The sequence below is a fragment of the Lissotriton helveticus genome, chromosome 9 (genome assembly GCF_964261635.1).
Source record: "Lissotriton helveticus chromosome 9, aLisHel1.1, whole genome shotgun sequence".
Classification (NCBI taxonomy): Eukaryota; Metazoa; Chordata; class Amphibia; order Caudata; family Salamandridae; genus Lissotriton; species Lissotriton helveticus.
The window spans coordinates 1,172,947,633-1,172,974,861 of record NC_136070.1 but is presented as its reverse complement, the minus strand read 5'-3'; the positions used below and the strand labels follow the sequence as shown (position 1 = coordinate 1,172,974,861).

Genomic DNA, 27,229 nt, shown 5'->3' with positions numbered 1-27,229 from the left:
CATTCGCAAACGGTGCAAATCGCAATTTTCGGCCGTTTGCGAATGCAATTATCAAAAGTGGAATGCATCATGTATTTCGCAATTTTAGGAATGGCAATCATGTTGCGTTTCTAAAATTGCGATTGCATTTCAGAAATCGCAATTTCAGATTTCTGAAATGCAATGCATGATCATTTTTAAATTGCGAATTAGCAATTTGGAAGGGGTAAATTAGCATGAGGTTGAACCTCGTGCTAATTTACCGAAAACCTTCAAACATGAACAAAAATGCATTTTTGAAAGTTGCATGTTACACACACACATGTCCTTGGGACATGTGTGTGTGTAAATTGCACTTAAGTTTAATTTCAGGGGTGCAGGGAGGGGTTCTTTGGACCCCCCCCTGCACCCTTGAAATTGCATTTTCAATTTGCGATTCGCAAATTGAAAATCGCAAATTGTAAATGCCTCCCCATTGATTTCTATGGGCCTCTTGGCCCATAGGAATCAATGGGAAGGGTTTTCCTTAATTGCGATTCGCAAATTGTGAATCGCAATTAAGGAAAATTACCGAATCGCTAAAAAAAATGCGAATTAATCATGCATTGCTATTTGCGAATCCTTAATTGCGATTCCTTAATTTTCGCAATTAAGGATTCGCAAACGGCAAAATTGATGCATGTGGCCGATAGGGCCATGCATCGCTTAAATAGTATTTCGCAATGGGCAATCCACTATGCCAAAGCATATTCCTACAGAGCATGCCTAGATATAGCCTACCAGAGTTTTGATCCCTCGTGTCGTACGTTGCTTTACATACACTCCGGTATATTGCTGCAAGTTGCAAAACATACACCCTTGCAAGAACTGGGGGATAGAGAGGGGGTGACTTCAACCATATAGGGACACATCTACTACTTTTAGAACATAGTCACTATTATCACCCTGGCTCACAGCATCAGAAATATTTGATTACAGTTCACACTTTTTAAAATCAAGACACTGTCTTTGAAGTCCCACGATCCACCTAAGAAATGATTATTTTAAAGGCATGCCAGTGCCTAGAAAAAAACTGCCTGATAGTATAGACACTAAAAGTATAAAATCAAGAGAATCAATGAACTACTCAATTACATTATTTCATCCATTCAAAGTAGAAGGAACTTACCACCGTATAAGGCTGGGGAGAGTATATAGTGGTCTAGAAGAAAAGAAAACAGAATTAAATAAAATGCACTTCCTTAAAGTTTTGAATAATTGTTTGAGGATGTGTAATGAACCAAGAACACCAAGCCATGGTTCTATTACGCGTAGTCAGTCAGTCAGTCAGTCAAAAATCTTTATTTCGATAAATCAATATAAAAAAAAGGCACGGTACATAAAGAAAAACACATGTTATACAATGTTAAAAATATACATCTTTGGATTTAAAAACCACATATCATAGTTTAATAAAAGACAAAACAAAAGAGCAAAAGATCTTTAAAATCATCACTAAATTCATAAAAACGATGTCATAAAATATTTAAAAATCATCATACCGCCGTCAACCTAGTTCCTGATATATGGTAATATTTAACTACTAAAGTGCAATGTACAAAGCTTCACAACAATGTGGCCAATCTCTCATTCTCCATGAGTCTTTTCTTGGTGCGCACCGCACACACCAAGTAATTGGCTACGTGAAAGACAGTGCTGGGATGATTTAACAGCTGCAAATAGAGAAGTACTGGTCTGACTTGCAGAAACCCTGCCTTTTTTAAGATTGGCACAATATACTTCCTCCTTTCCACTATAAATTGCCCACAAAACATGGTGAAATGTATAGTATCTTGGATAGAAAAACTATCGCAAGAACAAGGTGGAAATTCATCAGGTTTACACCAAGTTGTGTACTGACCTAATATCAGGTGAATCATATTTAGGCGGAAACGAGTTAATAAAAACCTATGAAAGGGGCGGTTAACCAGAGTGAGATAGAATTCAGGGCCTGGAGGGGTTGCAACCAAAAGGTGTGCTCTAACCAAAGGTTTTATCAGCTCCTTTTCCTCTCTTAATAGGGACAGCCTCATGAGCATATCACTTTTGATTCTAACAATATCAGTACGAGATATAGACTCTGGTGAGGAAAAGAGATTAGGTCGTCCCAGAGCGCTAAAACCATTTTTAACATAGGTTAACCTCTTGATTTTGTGGGCGTTGTCAAGTAAAAGACCGTCTTTCAAAATGGCCTGGTTTAAAGATAGCTCATTATTAAGCCAAATTTTAAGCCACATAATTAAAGGGGCCACTCGAATTTTGTCTGCTATAAAATCGGCCCCCAGTTCAGAATGAACCGAATAAGATGGTGTAGACTGAGGTACAGACAAAACTGATCTAAAAAATTTGTTTTCAGAAGCCTGAAGACAGTCTATCGATCCGTATCCCCATAATGAACAGCCATAGGTTGCAACAGACACGCACTTAGCGTTGTAGATAGTCATAAGGGCTGGGACTGGCCTAGCCGCCAGCCTTCTGCTGAAACTCAAAATGGCAGATGATGTTCTTACTAGGGCACTATTTCTGTTTCTTATTTGGGGGGCCCCAACTCCCCTTATCTTCAAACATGACTCCTAAATACGGGAATGCCGATACTCTTTGCATTTCTGCTTTACTACAATAGAAAGTTTTAACTTTCTTGCAGCGTGAGCCTTTACCCACCATCATCATTTGTGATTTTTTGGCATTTATTTTAAGATCTAATGAAGTCATAAAAGAGCCAAAGGCATCTAGTAACCGCTGAAGTCCCAGCCCTGTGCGGGACAAAAGCACCGCATCATCTGCGTACAGGAGGACAGGAACACAGGTCTCCCCTATACGCGGTATGTCCGGTGTTGCTGTCTTTAACTTGGATTCAAGGGCATTGATATAAACTGTGAAGAGCAGGGGTGCCAAAATGCACCCCTGTCTCACCCCTCTTTTGGACTTAAAACGACTAGTACGTCGCCCCCCCGAATCAACCCTGACGGAAGCCTGGAGGTCTGAGTGGAGATCGGCTAGAAGGTTTACAAGTGCCCGATCAAGACCCAAATCGGCACGGATGTGCCACAATTTAGTACGGTTCACTAGGTCAAAGGCCGAAGATAAGTCCATGAACCCTAAATATAACGACCCATCTTTTGCCCTGGTGTATTTATCCACTAACATCTGCAGATTAAGGCACTGGTCCATGGTACCCCGTTTAGTTCTGAAACCGTACTGCAGGTTGGATAAGACCCCTCTATCGTCAAGCCATACCTGGAGTCTAAGTAGGATGACCCTTCCCATAATTTTTACTGATGAATCGATAAGAGATATCGGGCGATAACATGCTGGGTCTACCCTACTTCCCTTCTTAAAGACGGGAATAATTACAGACTCCTTCTAGGATGCTGGAATACTGTATCTAGCTATGGCATTAAAAACACCGCTCAACACCCTTGACCAAAGCTTTGGGTCTGTTTTAAAGAAGTCAGCAGGGACTCCATCCGGCCCGGGGGCCTTATTTTTTAAGGTCTGATCGATGGCCTTTTTCACTTCAGAGGCCTCAAAAACAACACCCTGCACCTCCTGAGAAAAAGAGAGACCGTCTGACAGATCATCAACTAAATTGCTCGAATATATTGCCTCAAAATGATCGATCCAATCACCATCCGGGATATTTAATTCAAGGGAAGGTTGATCCTTATCTGAAAAGAAGGGCTGATTGACTACCCTCCAAAAGTCAGCACTATTTTTAACAATCTCAGGGTCAGACAGTTGTGACCAGGCAGATTCCCTGTTCTCCTTCTTCCTATTTTCTAAGGCTTTTTTATATAAAGATCTTAATGTAGTTATTAGTGGGCGGTCTTTAGGGACAGCTTTAAGGGCCTTAAGCAGAACAGTGTGAGCTCTTGAACATGCATGATCAAACCATTTTTTCTCCCTACGGTTAGACTTTTTTTTCGTATTTGTCAGGTTAATGTCAATGGTTTTACAGATATTACCAAAGGCAGACATTACTTGGGGATTTGATGCCCTTGTATCTAAACATGTTAACACGTCATTTTCAGTGCTATCAAGGACGGCATGAACAACGTCCTCGGGGACAACGGAAGACCACTTCAATCTGCGACCCTGGTCCTTTAACACCACATCTTGACTTCTATTCCCACCTAACCCGCACTGATTCAAAAAGACAGTTGACAACACCTCCGCTACTACAGGGTTGTGGTCGCTAAATACTGAGACCATAGTACCATAGTGAACCACCCTCTCAAAAATCTGACAAGACATAAATATATAGTCAATTACAGTACCATTGCCATTACCTTTAAAGGTAGGAGTTCTACTATCAAATTCCCCACAACTAGATTCATACAGATTCCAAGCATTCAAGTAAGATTCAAGGGTCTCCCCCCTAGTAGAATGCTCAAAGTGTGTTAATGATGAGTGCGGAGGCCCCTCTTCTGAGGGACCTGTGCATGACTGATTGCAGGGATGAATATTAAAGTCACCTAAGAGAATAACTTCAAACTCTTTTACCTTGGTTCTATAGACTGACAAGAAAGATTCAATGATATCCAAATTCTGCCTAGTGTCATCATTAGGACTAGAATTATAGAAATTAATAAACAAAATATTTGAAAAAGAGGGAGGATTAAGTTCGACAATCAAACAGTTTTGGGAACCGGAATTGTGTTGTGTTAACACCCCTTTTAAAGACAATTTAACCAAAATTAACAAGCCTTGCCCCACCTCTAGTAGCAGGTACGGAAAAATGTGTGTAACCATCCAAAGAGAAACTGTTCATTAAGTCCCAGGTTTCCTGGAATGCAAGAATGTCGAAGGTCTTCAGTAGTTTAATCCATTCATCAATCCCTGCCTTGGCCCTGATACCGGCAATGTTCCAGGTCATTATTCGACAATGTTCATTTGAGGAACCCTCATTGGTGGACAGTCAATCATTTTCACTTAAAGATGATAGAGGGGCGAACCGGTTAAACAAGGGCAAAATTGGAAGTGATTGTGGGTTAGGCCTACACAAATTATAGCAATATGAGTCCATATTCACAAGCGGTTGGTGTTCTTGCGGCATCCCAGGAGAAAAGGCCTCCTGTTTGAGGGGTAGGTAGGAGTCTGATGACCAACATAAGAATTAGGAGTAGGAGTCATGCTCAGATGGTTATAAAAATACCCCAACGGGCGCACACTTATATTGTCCTCGGTGACCGATAAGGAGGCCGCCCTTAACAATACAGTGGCGACGTGCTGCGGGTGTCTTAAATTTACAATAACACAGTCGCCTCTGCATGAATTTCTTGAGGTGCCAATCCAGTCAACCCTGCGCACTGACACTATGTCATTACAGAAAGCGGTGGGAAACCCACAATATTTATTTAGCCAAGCAATGACTTTATTGCCTAGAGAACTTGTCAACTCTTCCCGTGCTTCAAAAGAGTTTGGGTCTACTGTCGGGACATTTGTTAGGACCACTGTGTATGGTGCACAATCAGGGGGTAGATTGACTACGGGTTTTTTCCTCCCCGTTAACCCCCCCAGGTTATTTTCGCCTGTCTTATTAGCAACTATTTTCTTCTGTAGGGTAGGAGCTATGGCATCAGGCTTTGACAGAGGTTGGGCAGAACTTACAGAGATAACAGGTGGCCCCGTGGATGTACCTTTGACCCCCTTGCTGCTATTTGAACCAGAGGCCGCTGCCGTAGCAGCTATACCTGGTCCAATGATCTGGGGCAGTTTAGTCCGTGACAAATGTGTGGACAAGAGGCACCCAAGACTAGAAACCTCCTTTGAGACTTGATCTAATTTGTAATCAACCCCCTACCCATTTGCTACAGCGCCCTCAGAGGTATCACTCTGATTTACATTTATGCTATTTTTAGTGATTACTTGAGCTGGAGGGGATAAGAGTGTGCTTAATCTGGCTACCTCTTTTGTCACCATATCTACTTTTACCATTAGGGGTTTAATCATTAACTCCAGTTTAGTGGTCAACATATCTGCAAATAGCTGAAGATGGTCACTATTAACAGCTTCGTTACCCCCCTCAATACTATTATCATTCGTTACCTCCGCCCGAACAGGCTGAGAGGTTGCAATTTTCTTGATTTTACGTTGCCACCCACGCTTATTAATCAGTCTTCTACAAGCCCTAATTGGGCGGCGGGTCAAGGATGGAACAGCAATGGGAGAAGATGACAGTACATCATTGCTATCAGGATTATCCGCCGAAGTAGAGGCAGTGTCAAGATCTGACACTACAAGGGGAGGAGCAAATAGAGCTCCCTCATTCACATTCTCAGTGTTGTCTAAGACAAGAAGGTCGACTGTAGGCGAGGCGGGGGGGCTAATCCGGCTGAGCGACAGACGATGATCAGAATTAATCTTTGTGACCATCTTAACCATGTAATTATCCAATGTCCCGACTAGGGCTGGAGTTTTAGCAGAGCGCAATTTTGCCATTTACTCGATAGACAGAATCAATATAAAGATTGAATAAACAAGATGTTAGGCACTCACTACAAGATGAATAAGTCCAAAGGTCAAACTGCCAGAGGTCGTGGCCCTGCCCTGCCTCCGCCTGCCCCGGACGGCCACAGACGGCCCCGCCCTTGTCCCGGGCTTCTCCCAGGCGCCTCCCGCGCGCGACTCGCGGGACGAGAGGGCACGTCTGCTTTTCAAGCGCCTCCGTGCGCTTGCCTTGCGTCACGGGCGCCCCTTAGGCTGCTGGGGGTTGTAGTCTTCGGGAGGGAATCTCCCGGCACTCCCTTTCCGCCACAATACTGCTGTTTCCCTCACGGCTCCGCCCGATGGCGTTCCCTGCGTCCACGCACAGGGACTGGGACCGGCACTGGCACAAGTGTCTCACTCTCTATGTGTAGTGTGTGACGTGTAGTGTGTGACATGTGTAACTCAGGATCAACGTAAATCCTATTTATATATAACCCTCCCTCTGCTTCCATATCCCCTCCTAATTCATGCAGCTGAGTGAATAAGCAATTATGATTTGAAGTGCCTGCAATTTAAGCAAAATAAACATGAACGCGTGTTGCTTTGTCAAAGCACTGTGGAGAAATAGGAATGTCAAGTGCTTATAATCTGCTCAGCATGGACATAGATGTAATGCTGATCTACCAATAATGCATCTAGTCATTCGTGTCCACCTTTTGTATTTACTTTGACTCCCAACGACATAGAAACATAACGCAGACCTAATTTTATTTTAGCAGTTAAAACATTAGCTAGGATGATGGATGAGTGATTTACTTCTCAGGTCTAGACTAGCTGTTAAATTAAAATCTTGGTCCCTGAACTTTGCTTGACATGGGCATTATTTGGTTGCTCTTTGACCTACTGCATTAAAACATGAATTTAAAGTCCAACATTAGAACACGAGCAAGGCGACTTCACTGACATGGACGGCAGTGGATCACCTTATGTGAGGGGCAGTGAAAGGAGAGCTCAGTGACGTGACATGGTTGTGGTGAGTGGGGAAAGAAGAGGGTTGCCGAACAGAGGATAAAACAAGCATTAGTGAAGGCATTAGGTTTCGCCTATGTCATTAGTAATGTTTGTTTTTTGTTGTAAGTTGTAGTTTGGTGAATAGAAGTGCAATATAAGTTATTGAAAGTCTGTTGAAGTGTTACAACTTGTTTTTTAAGAAAGGCAAATATTTTGTGTTATTACTGGTTTTATTGTAAAGTGAGGAGATTAGTTAAATGGGGTTGCACTATCATTAAAATAAATGTACCCAATATGTAGGCTTGAAATTGGTACAGTTATGAGGAGAATAGGTAAAAGGTGGATGAAAAACCAAGCATTGAGTGTACCCATAACTAGGATCATTGCCAATATATATTTGGCAAGTAAAACAAAGGCTTCATACATTTCTAAAAGCAATATGTCTCTGGAACCATAGAGCGTTGTTTTAAGAGGCTAAACACTCAAAGAAAGAAACAAGTGAAGGAAAGGGACAGAAGGTTGAAGAGAGGTATGGAAAGAGCCTGGGCAGACTCAAGAAAGTGAGGGACAATGGGAGTTAGGGAGAAGACAAGAGGCAGTAAAAATGACAATAACTCCTTATATAAAGCCAAGATACCCAGAATGATTAACTCCGGCAGCAACGGTGGGAGCTCAGGGTTCTGTAAACAGACCTGGAATATCGGTGCTCAGAGGTGTGGTGGGGAAATGCGAACAAGAAATGAGCAACATCCTAGTATCATTAGAAGCATCCAAAACGACATGTCATCACCAACTGAATCTACTGATCTAAGATGGAGCACTGGAACGATAAACAACCATACAAATTGACATACGGACTCACATCTAATATCATGTAAGAATAATCATCTACGAATATGTTCATGGAACGTTAATGGTCTAACCTCCAAAATGTCTGACATAGATTTTGTTAGCTATATAAGATCTTTTGACATTATAGCATTGCTAGAAACATGGCAAGCAGATTCCCTGCACCTTCAGGGTTTTTTGCGCTTCTTTACCAGTGCAATAAGGATGGCAAAATACGGCCACCTCCAAGGTGGCCTAGTAAGATATGTATCAGCCACAAGTGCCCATGTGGTCAAGGAAGTTGGACCAACCACTTCAGAGTCAGACAACTAAAACCAGGAATAGGGGTAATAGACCTTACCTTGATCAATGCCTATGTCCATCCAAAAAGGAAAGCAAAGGCAGTGAAAGAATTATGCAACTGCGTGGAGGAGTGCATAAGGGAAAGACCTACAACAGATCTTATTCTCACCAGGGACTTCAATTCAAATCTCATGGGAATCTCGTCAGATGACTAGATTCTAACTCAAAATTCAGCTTCGGATATACCATCACAAGGGAAACTCTAGGTTTTCAAACAAACCAAATTAGGCAAGCAGATATTAGAGGACCTCAAATTTTTTAACATCAGAGCATTAAATGGAAGATTTGCTGGAGATAATCCCCCAGTCTCTGTATTTCACTCAACAAGAATCAACTCTATACTGGATTACACTTTTATTTCACTAGATTTATTTCAATATATTATTTCATTTCAGATAGGTGAAAAAGCTGACAGCGACCACTGTCCCCAAGAAATTGTCCTCAAAATTAGCAAGCCTAAATTTGAGTTATCCTTGGTGTTGAAAGAGTCACTTTATACACTCAACTACAAAAATATTACGTATTCAGCAGCAACTGACAAAATCCTACAGGAAAAGTCTAAGCAGCATTTCAACGCTAGAACCGGATCTAACGAAGTTGAGAAATGGGAACAATTTATAACATCTATGGCAGCTTACGCTATAAGATCGAAGCCACAAGTCCAATTAGGCCACAGCAGCAAGATACACTTTACACAAGAGTATAAAGAGAAGCTCAGGTGTATAAAAAATCAATCTATTACACAATGAGACAACTCCGGTATAATCCTATGGATATAGTGAAACATGATCACTTACGGAGACAAAAGGCAATGCTGAAAAAAACAAAATGGGAAGCCAACAGATCAGTGGAGGACATTATGTGGGCAAAATTACACGCTGACACCAAACGGATTGATGGTGCAAGTTTTTGGAAAACTATAAACCACTTTATAAGACCTACGCATGACGGAGTTTCCTCTAATATTACCGAAGAAGTATGGGCAAGCCACCTTAGTTAATATTTCGATCAAGACATGGATTACAAATTGGAGACAAAAACTGGCAATGTGATACTGATAAGAAGTTCTGTTAAAAATAAAGTACAGTCATTCCAGAGGGGGGACGGCAATCCAGAAGGTCATACATTAACCACAAATGCAGGATTCTCTAGTATAGAAAACATCATTAAACGCCTCATTAAAAAAGGAAGAAGAGAGGGAGCGCCAGGCCCGAATGGAATTCCGCCTATCTTCTATAAACAAGATGAGAATGAATGGGCAACAGCGCTTTAGTATTTATTAATTTCTGGAAATAAGACACTTTAACAAATTGCCCAGCTTTTGGAAGGGCTTAATCATCTCTCCAATTTTTAAGTCTGGGGACAAGTCTCTTCCACAAAATTATCGATTAGTGGCCCTAATGGACAATGAGGCAAAGTACTTTGCAGGCACACTCTTGGAGGAGTTTCAGGCCTGAGCCACAGAGAAATCCCTAATTCTGGTTAATCAGACTGGCTTTGCTAAATCAGTTGGGACCACTACTAATATCCTAACTATGGGTATGTTAATAGATAAGGCTGAATCAACCAAAATGCCCATTCATTTCTGTTTTATAGACTATAAGGCTGCCTTTGACCACATAAATTGAAACATTTTGTCCAAATTAAATAGTTGGGCGATACCAAGGCCTCTGTTAGACTTGCTGATCAGCCTTCACACGGAGACATGGGTCCAGATAAAATTGGGTGACGGATTACTTCTGTCAAGACGCATACCTACTAACAAAGGCCTCAAACAGGGTTGTGTTTTAGCCCCCACATTATTCAATTTGTTTTTAGGTGACCTTATCCCGATCTTAAATAGCTGTAACTCTCATGCCCCCAAGTTAGGAGGACTATTATTACTGTGTGTCTTCTCTATGCGGAAGACATAGTCCTAATCAGCCATACAAAAGTAGGGCTACAACATCTTGTGAATGCTACACGGCTACTCAGAAGCAAACGAACTGACCATAAACCTGGAGAAAACACATTCAATGACGATCAGTAAGAGCAGGAAAAAATTGTCTACCTGGTTTTGGAACAATGCTTGTGTTGAGGATATGCCAGTATATAAATAGCTATGAGTAAAAATCGATAACAGTGGCAAGTTTACTGTACAGAAGACCAGCATCAGAGGCAAAGGCCTTGCTTTAGCAATCTCTTTAAAAGCACTAAACAGCAAACTTACTGGCCCATCTCTCCTACCACTGGTACAAGTAATACAAGCCAAACTCCTGCCAACAATTACTTATGGGAGCGAAGTACAGAGAGGTAGAGATGCAATGACTCTGGATAGTACAGTCATAGCTGTATACAGGATTATTTTTAGCTTGCCCAAGCAAACCTCACCGGCTCAAATTAGGCTTGAGTTTTGCGTCCAGAAGCAGCTCCTGGCAAGACAGGGTGCGTACATACCTACTTGGGACAAAGAGCGAAAATCCAAACAAGGAACTCTAAATGATTATTTATGGATGGAGTTAGAGCAACATTCAGCCTCACAAGCTGCCAAGTATCTCAAAAGCAGCTTGGCGAATATTTGCTTAAATAAAATCAGCTTTGGGATACCCCCACTAATCATATAACACTTAAAAAATTGGTTAGGAAAACAATCAAACATCTTTTGTGGCTTGAAGACAAGGCATCCCTCACAAAAAGGTCACACGTCTGGATGTCCCTGAACTCGTAGCCCACACAAGCACCACAGAGCTACCTTGAATTGGGTTATGCTAAATCTGTTAAAATTAGGTTTTTAAAGTACAGGTTAGACCTGTCACCCTGTATCCGGCATTTTCCACACTGACTAAAGGATAAGGCTGGGTTCCGTAGTCAGTTATGTGGTACAGCGCCAGAGGATATGCTGCATTTGTTATGCTCCTGTGACAAACTGTTGGATGAACGAAAACATCTGCTAAAAATGTATTTATTTATTGAATTTATAAGGCTCAATAGTTACCCAAAAAGGGTTTCCCGGCGCCTGGACGAAACTGGAAGGAGAAGGGAGAAAATAAGAGGGAGTTACTGATTAAATAACGAGGTCTTCAAAGATCTGCGAAAACAGGAATAAATGGTGTCTTTACGGATGGCGAGAGGGAGAGCATTCCAAAGAACAGGACCCAGATAGGAAAAGGATCGACCACCCATCCTGGCAACTTTAAATCTGGGCACCATGAATTTACAAAGAGAAGCAGAACGGAGATGGCAGCTCGGGACATATGTGCAAGCCAGGGAATGCACTGAGGTGCTGAGCCCCACTTGATCTTAATCATATAACTCAGGGCTTTGAACTTTATGCGATTTTCCACCCTGAGCCAATGTAAGTCACGGAGATAGCCAGAGGTGGATGTACTTCTGGCAACTCTGCATAGGAAGTCGTGCTGCAGCGTTCTGCACCAGCTGCAGTCTGTGGGTCACAGCCTTGTTTGCACCCAAGAAAAGAACATTCCGGTAATCCAGCAGTGAGGTGATAAGGGCATGGACTACAGTTTTCTGGGTGATCTTAGGTAACATCCAAATAATCTTCTTAAGCCATTTTAAGATGGTAAAACAAATGGCTGTTACCTTGACTGCTTGATGATGCATGGATAAGGAGTCATCAAGATGGACGCCAAGGTTACGGACGTGGCTGGAAGGCTGTGGAAGAGCTCCCATCTCGGCGGGCCAATGTAATGGGCCCCAGAGATCTTGCTCCTTCCCAAGGAATAAAACCTCAGTTTTATCGCCGTTAAGTTTACAAAAGTTCTGGTTCATACATAATGCAATTCGCCTAAGACCCAACTGAAGACAGGATGTAGAGCCAGGGTCAGAACGAGAAAGTGAAAAGATGATCTGAGAGTCATCAGCGTAAGTGAAGAGGGTCAAACCGACCTGTTCGGCAACGTCAGCCAGAGGCCTGGCATAAATATTAAAAAGCACAGGACTCAATATGGAGCCCTGGGGTACCCCATAGGGTGAAGGATGGATATCAGACCTATTTGTAGCAGGGGCCAGCCAAGATGGCGGGATAGTGGCGGAGCTCCCGTGACAGACTCCGTTCTACGTACCTTTGCTCGTCATCTTCCTGGAGGACTTCGCAATTTCGCGGCTCCGCCCGCCATTTTGTGCTCTGAGGGGGTGAACCGCGAAGCACTCGGCGCGTTGTGCTATTTTCTCTTGGGGGGTGCCTGCGGATTGGAACTGCTGTATACTCCTTCAAAATTGAGGTGAGCCCCCCCTCTCATTGACTACCAGCAGTTTTGCGCATTTTCTGGTTCTCCTCAACCTGCGGTCCCGCTCTTGACCATGTGACCGCCATTTCCTATATTGGGTCAGCGCTTTTTTGCCCATTCACAGATGGCACTCTTTTTGTCTCACTTTCTTTGCTCCAGCTTATTCATTTATTAAATTGCAGTGGCCCCCATGGTATCTGCAACTCGCTCCTCATGACGCCTTTAGTGCTTCCTGTATATGGCTTATTTTCTGCCTCACCTTGGGACTTACACTTCACCACTGGCTCCCTCACAGAGAAGTTGTCATACTGTGGTCATGAACATCTAATAACAGCATTTTATCATTGATTTCTCTTTCAGTGGAGGGGAGCTCCTACATTTTCTCTCTGCCTTCAATTTTACAGTGGGCCTATGCCGCTTTGCTGGTGTCATTGTCTCAGGGCACTCCTTTTCAGCTGCCTTTTCCTGTTTTTGCCCCTTGTGACGCATAGACTTTTTTGATCTCATGGCTGTGCTATTTATGTGACTGATTACTATGAGCGCTTTCTTCTACGATAACTTTATCCTTCAGTGACTTTCTCTCTTAGTGGCATCTCATGTTCAGTTGGTTGCATTCTGGATTCCTGTTTTTCGCCTTATTTATGACATTTACGCCCAATTGACTTACTCTACCAATTCTTGACCGTGGGTGGCCACTGCTATATTAACTCTCCATACTCTGCTACTCATACATGGGGAGGCTTTGCAATTTGAAATTGACCAATTCTATCATGGGTTCCGTCCCCTCAGATTCTGATTCTCCCTCACAAGATATGGAAGAAGGTGCAATGTCTAAGCCTGAGTCTCATCTGGGAGCGGTTTCTAAATCTCATAACGGCAGTAGGCTTCCGACCACTCTGGCCTCTTCTAAGCGTCACAAAAAGGACCCTCCATCTCCTGATAACAACTCTTCTCCTTCTTCATTGGATCTTATTCTGGATGAGCTGCGAGCTCTCAGACCCTTCATGGAATCAACTTCGCAAACACTACAAAGCATGCAAGATAAATGGGCGACCCTGGACTCCCGAGTCCTGCTTCTCGAACAGTCTACTGAATCTGTCCAGAGTTCCCTTTCTCGCATCCCGAATATGGAAGCTGAAATCCTTCAACTTAAGAAGCAGACGGAGGATTTAGAAAATAGAAATCGTAGGAACAACTTACGCTTTATGGTCTTCCGGAACTCACGGAAGGGTCTAACCCAACTGCGTTCTTCCAATCCTTTCTTGCAAAAATATTGGATGCTCCTTCCTTAGCTTCACAAGCTCACCGTCTGGGCCCCAGAGTTTCCACTAAACCTCGCGGCGTCATCATGTTGTTTCTTCAGTACACGGACCTTTTACAAGAGCTATCTGCCGCTAAGGTCAAAAAGCAAATCGGCTGTGAGGGCCATCGTCTCTATCTGTCTCAGGATGTCGCCAAAGCCACGGCTGACCGCCGGAAGAACTTTCAGGACATGCGTCCACAGCTGAGAGCGCTCAATGCTAGGTATGGTCTGCTGCACCCGTATCTTCTCAAGGTCACCTATCAGCAAAGAACAACTACCTTTGAGGACCCGAAGGCCCTGCAAGACTTCCTTCGCCGACATGGAGCAACTGATATGGACACTTCCAGAGTCACCTGATGTGTTTTGGACTTGATTGGTCCCCTTTTTTGTCCATCTTGTCTGACCCACGTGACCATTGTCGTCTTTTTGTGTTTTGATCTCCTCCTAATGTTTTAACCTTTTATCATTGCCCTATGTTTTATCTCCCCTCTTGCAGATTTCCTCTCCAAGCGTTTTACCCTGTTGTTACATCTGTTACTTATGTCGACTATTCATTTCACCTTCTTTTCTATTATGCAGGCGGAGACCCGGTTGCTGTTTTCGCTGTTGTTACCATTGTCTCTAGCACCGTCACCCCCTGTTCCACGTTTGTCTCCTAAGTACGTCTTTCAGTCATCTGTCTTGGACTGTACTGTCTTCATTTTCTCTATCTATTTTTGTTCCTCCTTTTCTCTAGCACTGACTTTCTTCTCTTCTTTCTCATTTCTCTCTCCTCTTCATCTTTATTCCTCTTCTTCTTTCTCTCTTATTATGTCTTTTCCATCTTTTTTCTATCCGACTTCTTTTCCTTATTTCTCTGCTACTGTGTTTATTTTTTCTTACCATTCTCTTTTTGCTGACTTAGTAAACAGGATTTTGTCTTGCTCTATATATTCCTCATTGTTTTTCATTCTGTGTCATTACTTGGAACGTTAAGGGTTTAAACAACCCTATTAAAAGACAACGAGTACTGTCGCATTTGGCTAGACTAAAGGCTGATGTGGCCTTCATTCAAGAGTCTCATCTTTCAGAGGCTGAGGCCTTAAAGTTAAACGTTGCTGGGTGGGTCATGTTTTCTCTTCTCCCACTGATACTAAAAAGGGTTGTTTTTGCTTCATAAAAAGGTAAATGTTTCTGTTATTTCTCAGGAATGTGATGATCAGGGTCGCTGAGTACTAGTTAGGTTGCTTATCGATAAGATACCTATTGTGTTGTTTAATGTATACGCCCCCACTGGTGTTGACAGGGCCGGACTGGCTACCGGGCAGTTGTGTGTGCTGCCGTGCTGGGGGCTAATTTCGTTAATGGGGACCTGCGTGTGCAAAACGAAATTTGTTGCGCTTTTTTTATTTCAAATCGCACGCAGGTCCCCATCAACGAAATAAGCCCCCACCACAGAGAAATTAGCCCCTAGCTCGGCAGCACACACAACTGCCCGGTAGCCAGTCCGGCCCTGGGTGTTGATAAATTATTCTGGCCCTCTATTTCTGTCAAACTCTCTACTCTATCTGAGGATTATATCATTTTTGGAGGGGATTGTAACTTAATTTTTGACCCCATCCTAGATCGACACTCCAATGTTAGGTTTTTACCCTCTAAAATGCACTCTCAGTTCACAAATACTATTCACAACAATGCTTTAGTAGACATTTGGAGACTATGCAATCCAGATCTTCGAGAATACAGTTTCTACTCTCCTGCCCATAACTCTCAATCACGCATTGACTATCCTTTCCTTAGCAAACCTCTCACACAACACGCTATATGTTCTGACATCGGTTCCATTCTGATCTCTGATCATGCCCCGGTGCTCGTTGACATTGACCTCCTCCCCTTTTCTACCCATTCTGGAAGATGGAGGTTCAATAATTCTTTACTCCTAGACCCTATCTTTTGTACAGAGTTTTCTAAATTTACAACTGTGTTCTTTTTGCTCAACCACACCCCTACTTCCTCCTATGTTATGGTTTGGGATTCTTATAAGGCGGCCTCTAGAGGTTTTATTATTAATTTTGTCTCCCGAAGGAAAAGGGCAAACGAAGCTAAATCCTCTTCCTTACTTGCAAATATTAAAAAACTTGAACTTGCCTATCATTCCACAAATTCAGACTCCTCTCTTAAAGAACTCATAGAAGCCAAAGTTTCTTTTAATAAATTCACCACTGAGGCTGCTTCTAACTCGCTATTGAAATATAACGCGCGATATTATGGGGGTCAAAATAAGATGGGGAAGTTACTTGCTAACTATCTCAAAATTTCTTAAGGAACGCACAAAAATTGAGCAGATTAAATCTTCTTCCGGAGACACCTTGTTTAAAGATAAGGACATCCTTACTGAATTCATGCTTTTTTATAAGAAACTTTACACACCTGAGGTCGTTCCTTCTTCAGCGGATATCCTTTCTTACTTTCAGTCTCTTTCTCCTCCTCCCTCGTCTCATGTGAATTTCGAGCCTCTGAATGCCGACATTACACTTTCTGAGGTCTCTCATGCGTTCTCAAAACTACGCAATGGCAAGGCTCCGGGCCCTGATGGGTTTACCATTGAATTTTATAGTCATTTTGCTTCCCTTCTTTTACCAAAACTGTTATCTCTCTATCAAACCTTTTTGGCTTCCGGTCTTTCCAGTGGTTCATTCCAACAAGCCTTAATTTGTTTAATCCCTAAAGATGATAAAGATCACTCCTTATGTAAAAACGACCACCCCATCTCATTAGTTAACACTGATTATAAGATCTTAGCCAAAATTCTAGCCCTCCTACTGGATCCCATACTACCTGATTTGATCTGTCCTGAGCAGTCCGGTTTTGTGAAAGGTCGCTTCTCTTCGGATAACTCCAGAGTCTTCTTCAATATCCACAGCAAGGCTTCTTCTCTAAATTTACCACTTGCTGCTATTTCCTTAGATGCAGAGAAAGCCTTTGATAGGATTGGCTGGGACTTCATGTTTCAAGCTCTCTCTTGGTCTGGTATTCCTTCCAAGTTCATTTCACTTATCTCTCTACTCTACTCCTGTCCCCAAGCGTCGATCTTTGTTAATGATGCGGTTTCCGATTGTTTCTCTCTCCAGAGAAGGGTTCGACTAGGATGCCCTCTCTCCCCTTTGTTTTGGCTTTAGAACCCTTTCTTACCAAAATCAGTCAGGATAACTCGATCTCTGGTTTTCATTTTGCCTCCCAGTAAGTTAAACTCTTGGTGTATGCCGATGACATTCTTTTCTATTGCTCAAATCCGGTTTCTTCTCTTCCCTCTTTCTTGCAGCAGGTTTTTTCTTTTTCAGCTGTCTCAGGTTATCGCCTCAATGTTGACAAGTGCGAAATTATTCCTTTGAACTCGCAATGTCAAAAACATCTTTTTGATATTTCTGGTTTCTCGTGGCAGCCGACTAAAATTAAATATCTAGGTGTTTGGTTCACCCCTCTTTTATCAGACACTCTGAAGTTCAATTTCGATTACATTTCCAAAAAATTGGAATCCGCCATCACTCGTTGGAATCCGCTTTTCTTGTCTTGGTGGGGTCGCCTGAGTTCGATCAAAATGATGCTCTCACCTCTCCTATTATATACTATCTCCAAGATACCAATTCATATCCCCGATTATTATTTTAAAAAGACTGACTCTATCCTGTTGAAATTTTTGTGGAAAGGTCTTCTTTGCGAAAGGAAAAATATCAATCTGGATTTCTTTTCCCTGACTTCAAAGCTTATCATCGTGCCTTCTCCCTCAAACAATCGGCTCGTTGGCTGTCCTCGGAGCTTCCTTTCCATCCTCCCCTTTGGTTACCGATTGAGTCTTCCTTCCTTTCTCCCTTCGAATTCCGAGAATTCTTATCCTTTACCTCCTCTTTGAATAGTCTTCGTAACCCCGTTCTTTCTCATTCTCGTAAACTTCTCGCTCCGTATATGTCCTCTTTTTATCCTTGTATTTCCTCGGCACACGAGCAGCCTATCTGGCATAATAAACGACTTTTGATCCCCAACTGTACTTTCTTCTGGAAGTCCTGGCATTCTCGCGGCATTCGATGGATTTCTCAGCTTCTTTTCCATAATCTCACCCTATCTTTCTTAGATCTTCGATCTCAGTTTTCACTGCCCTCCGGTTCGTGCTCTCAATATGAAACACTTCAACCCATCCTTCTGTCTTATCTTGCATCCCTGCCGGATTCTAACCCCATCCCCCTTACCCATCGTGCTATAGCCTCTGTTCTGGATTCCTCTCCTTCTGCTTCTTCCTTGTATAATTCGATCCATTCCTCTGCAGACAGGCCCAAATCGAAAGTTGAACTAGCATGGGAACAGGATTTCTCTTTAATTTGGTTGATTGCTTTATGGGACAAAATTTGGTCCAAACTTCATAAAACTTCTAGGGCTGCCAACACGACCCAAACTCTTTACTTTATTTATAACCGTACCCTTTTTACTCCTGTTGTTTTATCCTCTTTCTCGGCAGACACTCTCCCTACCTGTTGGTCTTGTCCCTGTCCATCTGCAAATTTACAACACATGCTTTTTGAATTCCCCCCATTTCTCAATTCTGGAACTTGGTTTGGTCGCAACTTCAGAAAATTTTTCATTTCAGCATTCCCTTTTCTCCTGCTCACATATTTTTGGGCTCCTTGTCCCCTGCACTCCCACAAACACATAATCACTATCTCCTAATGGATCTCTTTATCACCATTGCTTTTCACCATATCACTTCCAATTGGAAACAAGCCGCTAATGTCTCCTTCCGGTCCTGGTGGAATGCAATCTGCTTCCACCATAGGTTGGACACTAATTTTGTTTCCCCTGTCTCTCTAGCCATTAAGCGGGATCTCCTTTGGCTCCCTTTAGTGAATTATCTTTTCTTTTTCTGCCCCTTCCTCCGTCACTCAAGATGTTCACTCTACGGAGGTACGCAAACCACCTTGAATCTTTTTTTTTTGTCTTTTCACTTATGTGTCTGTTTTTTGTTTTTACTGCTTGCTTTGTCGTTTTTCAGGTATTTGAATACTGATGTTTTTCTATTTTTACGCCATCACATGCTGTATGATACTCCATTCCCCTTCCTCCCTTTCTTGTATAATTTATTGATTTTTATGCATTGACTGTTTCTTCTTCACTGCTCTGATTTTCTTTGTATTTCTTTACTGTTTAATAAACTGAAACTCAAACTAAAAAAATAAAATAAAAAAAAAGACCTATTTGTAGCAGAGAAAATCTGAAAAGTGCGGCCAACCAAAAAAGAGACAATCCAGTCCAAGGCAGAGCCACAAATGCCAGAGGACCTCAGTGTGTTGACTAATATGGGATGGAAGATAGTGTTGAACGCAGCACTGAGGTCTAATAATATGAGCGCGGCGGTGTCTCCAACATCTAAGTGATGGCGGAGCCTCTCTGTAACCCCCAACAAAGTGCTTTCGGTGGAAAATCCAGTTTGGAACCCAGATTGAGAAGGATGAAGGATTTTATTGGTCTCAATAAACTGGGAAAGATGATAATGGATGTGCCTTTCGAGGATTTTAGAAAAGACAGGCAAAAGGGAGATCGGACAGTAATTAGTAGGGATAGAAGGGTCAGCAGTAGGTTTCTTTAAAAGAGGAGTTACCATAGCGTGTTTCCAACGTGGAGCAACTTTGGACTCCAGTAGGGAAGAGTTTAATCGATTCAGAATGGCCTGCATATGAGAACAGTCAAGTTGCTTAAGAATAGAAATTGGTAGTGGGTCATTAGGGGAACCGAACTTAACTTTGTCTAAAATAAGAGTAAGAGAGTCCGAATTAAGAAGGGGCCAAGAGTCTAAAAGAGGGGGGGGTAGTGCAAAGCTCCGTGGCAGATTCTGAGTGTGATGTGGTCGCAGTCAAACCAGGAGAAGAAAATATAAGATTAGTGGTAGTCAAATTTGGTTGAAAGGGCATGGTTACAGAAGAATTGCCAATTTCAAGATGAATCTTCTCAATTTTTTCGTAAAGAATTGAGCAAGATCATCACACTGATTTTTGTTTAATGGCTAGGGGTTACTTGTAGTTTCTGATCCAGCAAGCTTTTTTACTAGACTGAAGAGCGTTTTTGAGCAATTAGCCGCATCAGTAATTGTTTTGGAACCAAAACTGGTCCTAGCAGTGTTGCCAAGGTTATGGTATATTTGTATGGCCTTTTTATAGGTATCTTTAAGATCAGGCGCATAGTTCCTTCGCCATTTTCGTGCTAATGCTTTGCATTTAGATTTCTCAACTTTTTAAAGTATCATTGAACCATAAGGCCGGGGGATGAGATATGTAAGTTTTTTTGTTGGTTGAAGGAAGACAGAAATCTGCGACATTAGAAAGCCAGGTGTGCACACTTTCCGAGAGTACATCAAACTGCGAGTCAGATGTAGGTAAATTACAACATAACGGATTGTTAAGGGTATTGGAGTCAATTTTTCTCCAGTCTCTTTTAGAAGACATACAAGAGAGGAATGAGGACATCAAAGTAAAAGGAAGAGTGATAGTAAACTTTAATAGGAAATTATCAGACCAGTAAATAGGTACTGCTGGAGCACAGTGAATATCAACAAGAGTGGAAAAGATGGGGTCAAGAAGGTGTCCTGCTTTATGCGTAGGGCCTGAATTACAGAGGTTAATATTCATAGCAGCAAGGTCAGATATAAAGTTAATGCACGTGGAATTAGACAAATCATCTAAATGTAAATTTAGATCCCCAAGTATTGAAAAGTTTTTGGAACTCATAATTAATGGGGATAAAAAGCCAGGTAAAGATGTGGCCCAGGAGCTTTAATTAAGCGTGGGATTCGCTCATGAAGACAATCAGTTCTTGCCTGCTTTGCACCCCACGATCCACAGCTGAACTGTAGTTTTGTGAAGTTTATGAAGGTGGTGAAAAGGAAAATGCCAAGACTTGACTCTTAATTGCCGTTTAGATAGTATTATAATACAAAACTGTACTTATTTCTACTTAAGGTCACTAAAAAGTATACATTTTATGATTTTGAAAAGAAATGAAAAATTGTGATTTATGATACACTGGGTTTACAAAACTGTATTTATTTCCACTTAAGGTCATTAAAAAAGTATACATTTTTATGATTTTAAAAAATAACCGAAAAACCGTGATTATGGGTAACAACCTTTACAATGCAAATTTTACAACGCACTACCTTTACAACTAAACTTTTACAACGCAACATCCATTACAATGCATGCCATTACAACGCAACCATTACAATGCACGACACTACAACGCATATCATTACAACGCAGTCATTACAACGCATACCATTACAACGCATCCAACACTTACCCATCTGTTGCACCCCCTGGAGTTAGAATAGTAATTTTTACCCCTACACTATCCAATACTTACCATACATGCAATGTAATGGTATGCGTTGTAATGGTATGTGTTGAAAAGGTGGTATGCGTTGTAATGGAATGCGTTGTAAAGGTAGTTTTAAAGAAATTGTTGTAATGGCATTCGTTGTAATGGAATGCGTTGTAATGGATGTTCCATTGTAAAAAATGCGTTGTAAAGGTATGCGTTGTAAAAGTATGCGCTGTAACGTCATACATCCATATCATGATATACTGTTTTACCAATGCATGTAGATTTAGTTTTAAAAGTATATGTTTGTACTGCAATGGTTTTAATTAACTATGCAAATAAAAAATACTTACTTACCCTGCTGTGGGTGGGGGATTTTAATTGCCTCCTATATCCCCGAGGAATAGCATGTTTGTGTGGTGTGGGAGACGACAACGAAGGGGCCCTGAGTCATTTTACCCACACAAAACTAGGGGAGTTATACAATTCTATATTGGCTCAATTTTCTCTGTCTTTTATAAATGAACTTTGCACTCCCACTAAAGCATTTAGTCCAACTTTCAATGGGAGAGGGTATAATTCGACTATTGGTTTTACTCTCCTATCAACCCGTTATGCAGGTGTGGTACTAAACTGGGAGATCATTGACACCGCCCTTAGAGATCACTACCCTATTGCTGTAACATTGAAGGCTAGGGATGGTGATTTAAGTCACAAGAGTAACAACATATATAATCCAACGCCAATACTGGCATAAAAAAACGGGATCTGTATTAAATGGGAAAAGATGATACCCCCGAACTTTTTACAAAAGCTTGTCAGGAACGCCAATGAGGAGTTCAAAATTTGCCTTTCAACTGATGAAGATGCTCATACCATTGTTGGCTCATTTACAAAAATCTGTTCGGATATAAAACAACTCTTGACCAGAGTACCCCGTAATCCACCAAAGGGGTCTCAGGGATGGTTTAATGGAAACTGTACCAAGGCGCTGGCCGTCCTGAAAAAAGCTCTGCATTCTTCCCCAAAATCGAGAGATAATATCCAGTCAGCTAGACGTGCCTATCGGAATGCCCTAAAAACTAGGAAAAAGGAGCTAAAAAAGCAGGCATGGTCAGTCCTGCACGCAGCCTCCGAGCTGAAGGATAATACCGCCTTCTGGAAGGCAGTCAATGCTCCGTTCTTTCAAGCTAATCAGGGCCCCCAAACAGATCAAGCTATTATTGCACAAGACGGGGTCACACACTTTGAAGGTCTCTATAATGATATAGATCTCCCAGGAACAACATCAAAAAACCCTGAGGCACTGTCGGCCAAGCTGCAGAGCAGTTCTTTCCCATTGGGCATCTACTTCCATCTTGATGAAGTGATCAAGGCACTCACAGAAAGCCCGGCGGGGAAGGCTCCAGGGCCGGACTGTGTTCCAATAGATGTTTTCAAAAGTGTACCTGATCTTTGGGCACCTCTTCGGACCGGAGTGCTCAATTCCTCAAATAACATCGGGTTCATCACCACCTGGTCGGAGGCCATAGTAGTTCCGATTTATAAAAAGAGGGATAGGAATGATCCTGCCTGCTACCGGCCAATTTCGCTTCTCGATGGCTTAATGAAGGTCGCAGGCAGGATAATTCTAAACCAAATGCAGGACTGGTTGGATGAACATGAGGTGGTTTCCAACCTGCAATATGGGTTTAGGGCAGGAAAAGGGACCGTTGAGCAGGGACTCAATCTAGCAATAATAACAGCTAAGTATATCCACGCCAAAAAAAGAAACCTCTTTATAACATACATGGACTTAAGCTCTGCTTTGGACTGTGTCGACCATGGAATGCTATGGTAAACACTATCTGACATTGGTCTGGACAATCAAATCCTCACTTTTATCAAAGAACTCTATAATGGGGCTGGTGCACGTGTTAGATTTGGCAGGATGGGAGAGTGTTCTGACATGCTCAGAATCCGCAGAGGAGTAAGACAGGGGTGCATTTTAGCACCCCTGCTTTTTACGTTGTATATAAACAGGGTCGGGTCCGCCCTCACTGAAGTTTATCATGATTATCCCACAGTAAATGGGACACCCATCCCCATACTCCTTTACGCGGATGACGCGGCAATTATGTCCCAGACCAAGGTTCGTTTACAAAAGGTGGTGTTGACATTTTCAGATTTCATGAAAAGGAGAGGCCTCAGCGTGAACGTTTCTAAAACATATACCATGTCATGCGGACCTAAGAACTTAAGAACATCCTGCTCAATTGTTTTAGACGGCAGGCAGGTAGAGCTTACCGATAGATTCTGCTACCTTGTACATTTTGAGAGAAGGGACTCATGGAAACCTGCAGTAGCTGCCAGGGGTCTTGCGTTCACTAGAGCTACTGGAGCTCTGGTGAACTTTGCAAAAAAGCTAGGTGGAAGACCAATAAGAGAACTGCTCCAGATTTTTAAGGCCAAATGTATCTCTACTGGACTCTGGGGGATTGAGTTGGTGGAAACCATCTAACGAGTAGAAAATCGATTCTTATGCCATCTATTGGCTACCCCAAAGAGTACGGCAACATATCTGACACATATGGAAGTAGCCTTGCCATATGTTCCAGACACTATTAAATCATCCCCAGTCTTGCTATGGCACAATATATGGGTTAATCCAGAGACTTCCCTCAATAGAGATCTAATAAAGGACTGCTTGAAATCTGATGGAGCCACCAACATCAAATGGTTCACCCATGTTAAAGACCTACTGCAAGATATTGGCCATCCTGAATTTTTTCTAACCCAGATAGTATGGCGAATGTGTCCCGAATTGCCCTTAAAAAACTTCTCTTACAAAATTTAGAGAGAGAAAGATGGCGGGAAGAAAGACCTAAGAAGACAGTCATGGATCACAATGTGATTACTGTTAATAAGGGGGCACAGTTGTACCTTTTGATCGAACAACCCCCTTCCAATCGTATGCTCCTGACTCGTTTTTGCTTAGAGACCTTCTTCCACAATGTAATGACTGGTCAAAAGGAAAAAGAACTTGCCCCTGTGGCGATGTTTCTTTCCAGTCTAACATTCACTGTATTCTCTTTTGCACCTTCTATAGCCATCCGAGGAAAAAATTGCTGAAACCCCTACTTGTATCATGGGGCTTGAGGTCCTGTAGAAGGGCATATGATAAATTAAGATCTCTAGAAAATGATCGTATTATTGGAATCGTATCTTCTTTTCTGAGAGCTATCGTGAGGTATAGAAACACCATGTAAATCTAAATTAGTACCTCTTCTTTGTACTTTTTTAATCATGTACTGTAATTGTAATCATTGAACTAGCATCGGAACTATTTATTTTAAATCTTATTTGTATGCTTTTATGAATTTGTTTTTACATTTCGAATAAAGCTTTTGGAATTTGAATTTGAATTACTTACTTACTAAATTGCTTACAGGAGAGTTAGTCGTTGCAATAGTGAAAAACAAAATTGACAGCATTTCACTATCAGGACATGTAAAACACACGAGTACATGCCCTACCTTTCACATTCACTGCACCCTGATCATAAAAGGTACCTTGGGCTTCCCTTAGAGGTGACTTACAAGTGGGAATGGGAAGGTTAGAGCCTGGCAAGGGGAAGCCCTTGCCAGGTCGACATGTCAGTTAAAAACTGTGCATGCAGACACAGCAGTGGCAGGTCTGAGACACATTTGAAAGGCTACTGGTGTGGGTGGCACAATCAATGATGTAGACCCAATAGTAGCGTTTAATTTACAGGACCAGGGCACATACAGTGCATTTTACTAGGGATTTACCAGCAAATGAAATAGGCCAATCCTGGATAAGCGATCATAATCCCAATTTGCACAGGGAGCACTTGCACTTTAGCACTGATCAGCTGTGGCACTGTGCCCAGAGTACCCAGCTAAATCATAGCCCAGCACACAGTCAAAAATACAGGATGTAGAGGCCAAAAGACAGGAGTAACAAGACCCAGGATGCCAGTTCTAATGCGTATTTCCTCCAGTGGGAAATCCATCACTAAGATGGAAGAATTTGGGCGGACCATCAGCATTGGCATGTTGTGTACCATGGCAGTGCCCCACCATAAAGTCCATTCTCTCTAGGGAAATGGACCACCTCAACAGTTTTGGGCTCTCACCCCTCATCTGCATCAACCATCTGAGGGGCCTGTGGTCTGTTGAAGCCCAAAAGTGAGTCCCAAACAAGGAGGGCTTTAGCTTCCTCAGTTCCCAACCCACAGCAAAAGCTTCTCCCTCTATTGCACTCCACCTCTGTCCCCTGGGAAGAAACCTCCCACTAATGAAGGCTACAGCTTGGTACAGGCCATCATCATTCAGTTGTGAGAGTATCAACCCCAGACAATGCTCTCAAGTATCTGTCTAGACAACAACGTCTTGTAAAAAGTTGGGTTCCTTGATCACATGGCAGATTTCAGGCAATCAAAAGCAGTATGATAGGCATCAGTCCAGATCACTTTCCTTTGCTGCTTCCTGGAAGTGAGCTCAGTATTGGGGGAAGCAATGGTGTCATATCCCTTGACAAGTCTCCTGTAATACCTCAACTCAGTCCTGGTCTTGGGGAATTCCAAGCCAGAATTGTCAATCTTAGGTTGAAGGGCCGCCACCTGGCCGCTTCCTACCTGGTGGCTAAAGTACACCACAGACCCATGACCTATCTGACACTGACTGACCTTTATAGTGAGGCCTGCCTTCAGCAGAGCCTTCAATGCTTCCCAAATGTGTTGCAAGTGCTCTTCCCCGCTAGAACTGAGCACTGCAATGTCACCCTAGTAGGCGGCACGTAAATCCTCCAGTCTAGCCAACACGTTGTTGGCCAATCTATGAGGTATGGAAGGGGTATACTTCAAGCCAAAGGGCATCACCCAGCATTCGTAGTGCCCCTCTGACATTGATAATGCAGACCTGTCCTAGGCCCCATCGGTCAAGGAAATCTGCCTGCACCCAGACGTTTGGTCAAACGTACTGAGGAACTTGGCAGCTCCCAGACGATCTTTCAGCTCATTAGCTTTGGGGATGGAGTGTGCATCAGGTCTGGTGACGGCATTGAGCCTACAGTAGTCCACGTAGAACCACAGTTTAGGTGTGGCACTATGTGCAGCAGCCTTTGGTACAAAGATCACTGGGCTAGCCCAAGGACTGTTGGAACCCTCAATGAACCATAAAGCTGACATCTTACAAACTTCTTCATTGATGTTGTCTTTAAACCGGTCAATGGGTGACACTTGAGGTCAGGGAAAAAAGAATGGCAAACTGTTCCAACAGGCGGCAACAGTCACACTGTTGTACTAGGGTCAGTGCGGGGGAGAGGTTCATACTTTCCACCAACCCATCTTTCTCCTTGGCAGACAGGAGGTCAGGGAGAGGTTTGCTCTCCTCTTCCACCCCATCATCTGTCACCAAGAGCATGTTCACTTCTGACTTCTCAAAGTAAGGTTTAAGGCAGCTCACATGCAGGAACGTCAAAGGGTTCCTTGGAGTCTGCAAATTCACCAGATAGATACTCTTATGCTCCACCACCTCAAAAGGCTCAGTCCACTTGGTCTAGGGCCATGACCCATACTTTCTCACCAGGTTAAAACTCAACCACAGTGGCATGCTGGTCCTACCAATGTTTCATCTCTTTCTGGCTTGCTTCCAAGTTCTCCTGAGCAAGCTTCCTAAAGCACGCAGTCTGGCTTCTGAAGGACAGC

General features: G+C 42.6%; 1 protein-coding gene across 1 annotated transcript in view; it reads right to left on the bottom strand.

Annotated features, from left to right (window-relative positions):
- The window catches only part of LOC144783390 (inter-alpha-trypsin inhibitor heavy chain H3-like), a 584,371-nt gene that overhangs the window by 124,814 nt on the left and 432,328 nt on the right, over window positions 1-27,229 (bottom strand). Inside the window, exon 20 of the mRNA XM_078662386.1 lies at window positions 1,148-1,180. Within this exon, the coding sequence (XP_078518512.1) occupies window positions 1,148-1,180 (33 nt within the window). The remainder of the gene's footprint in view (window positions 1-1,147; window positions 1,181-27,229) is intronic.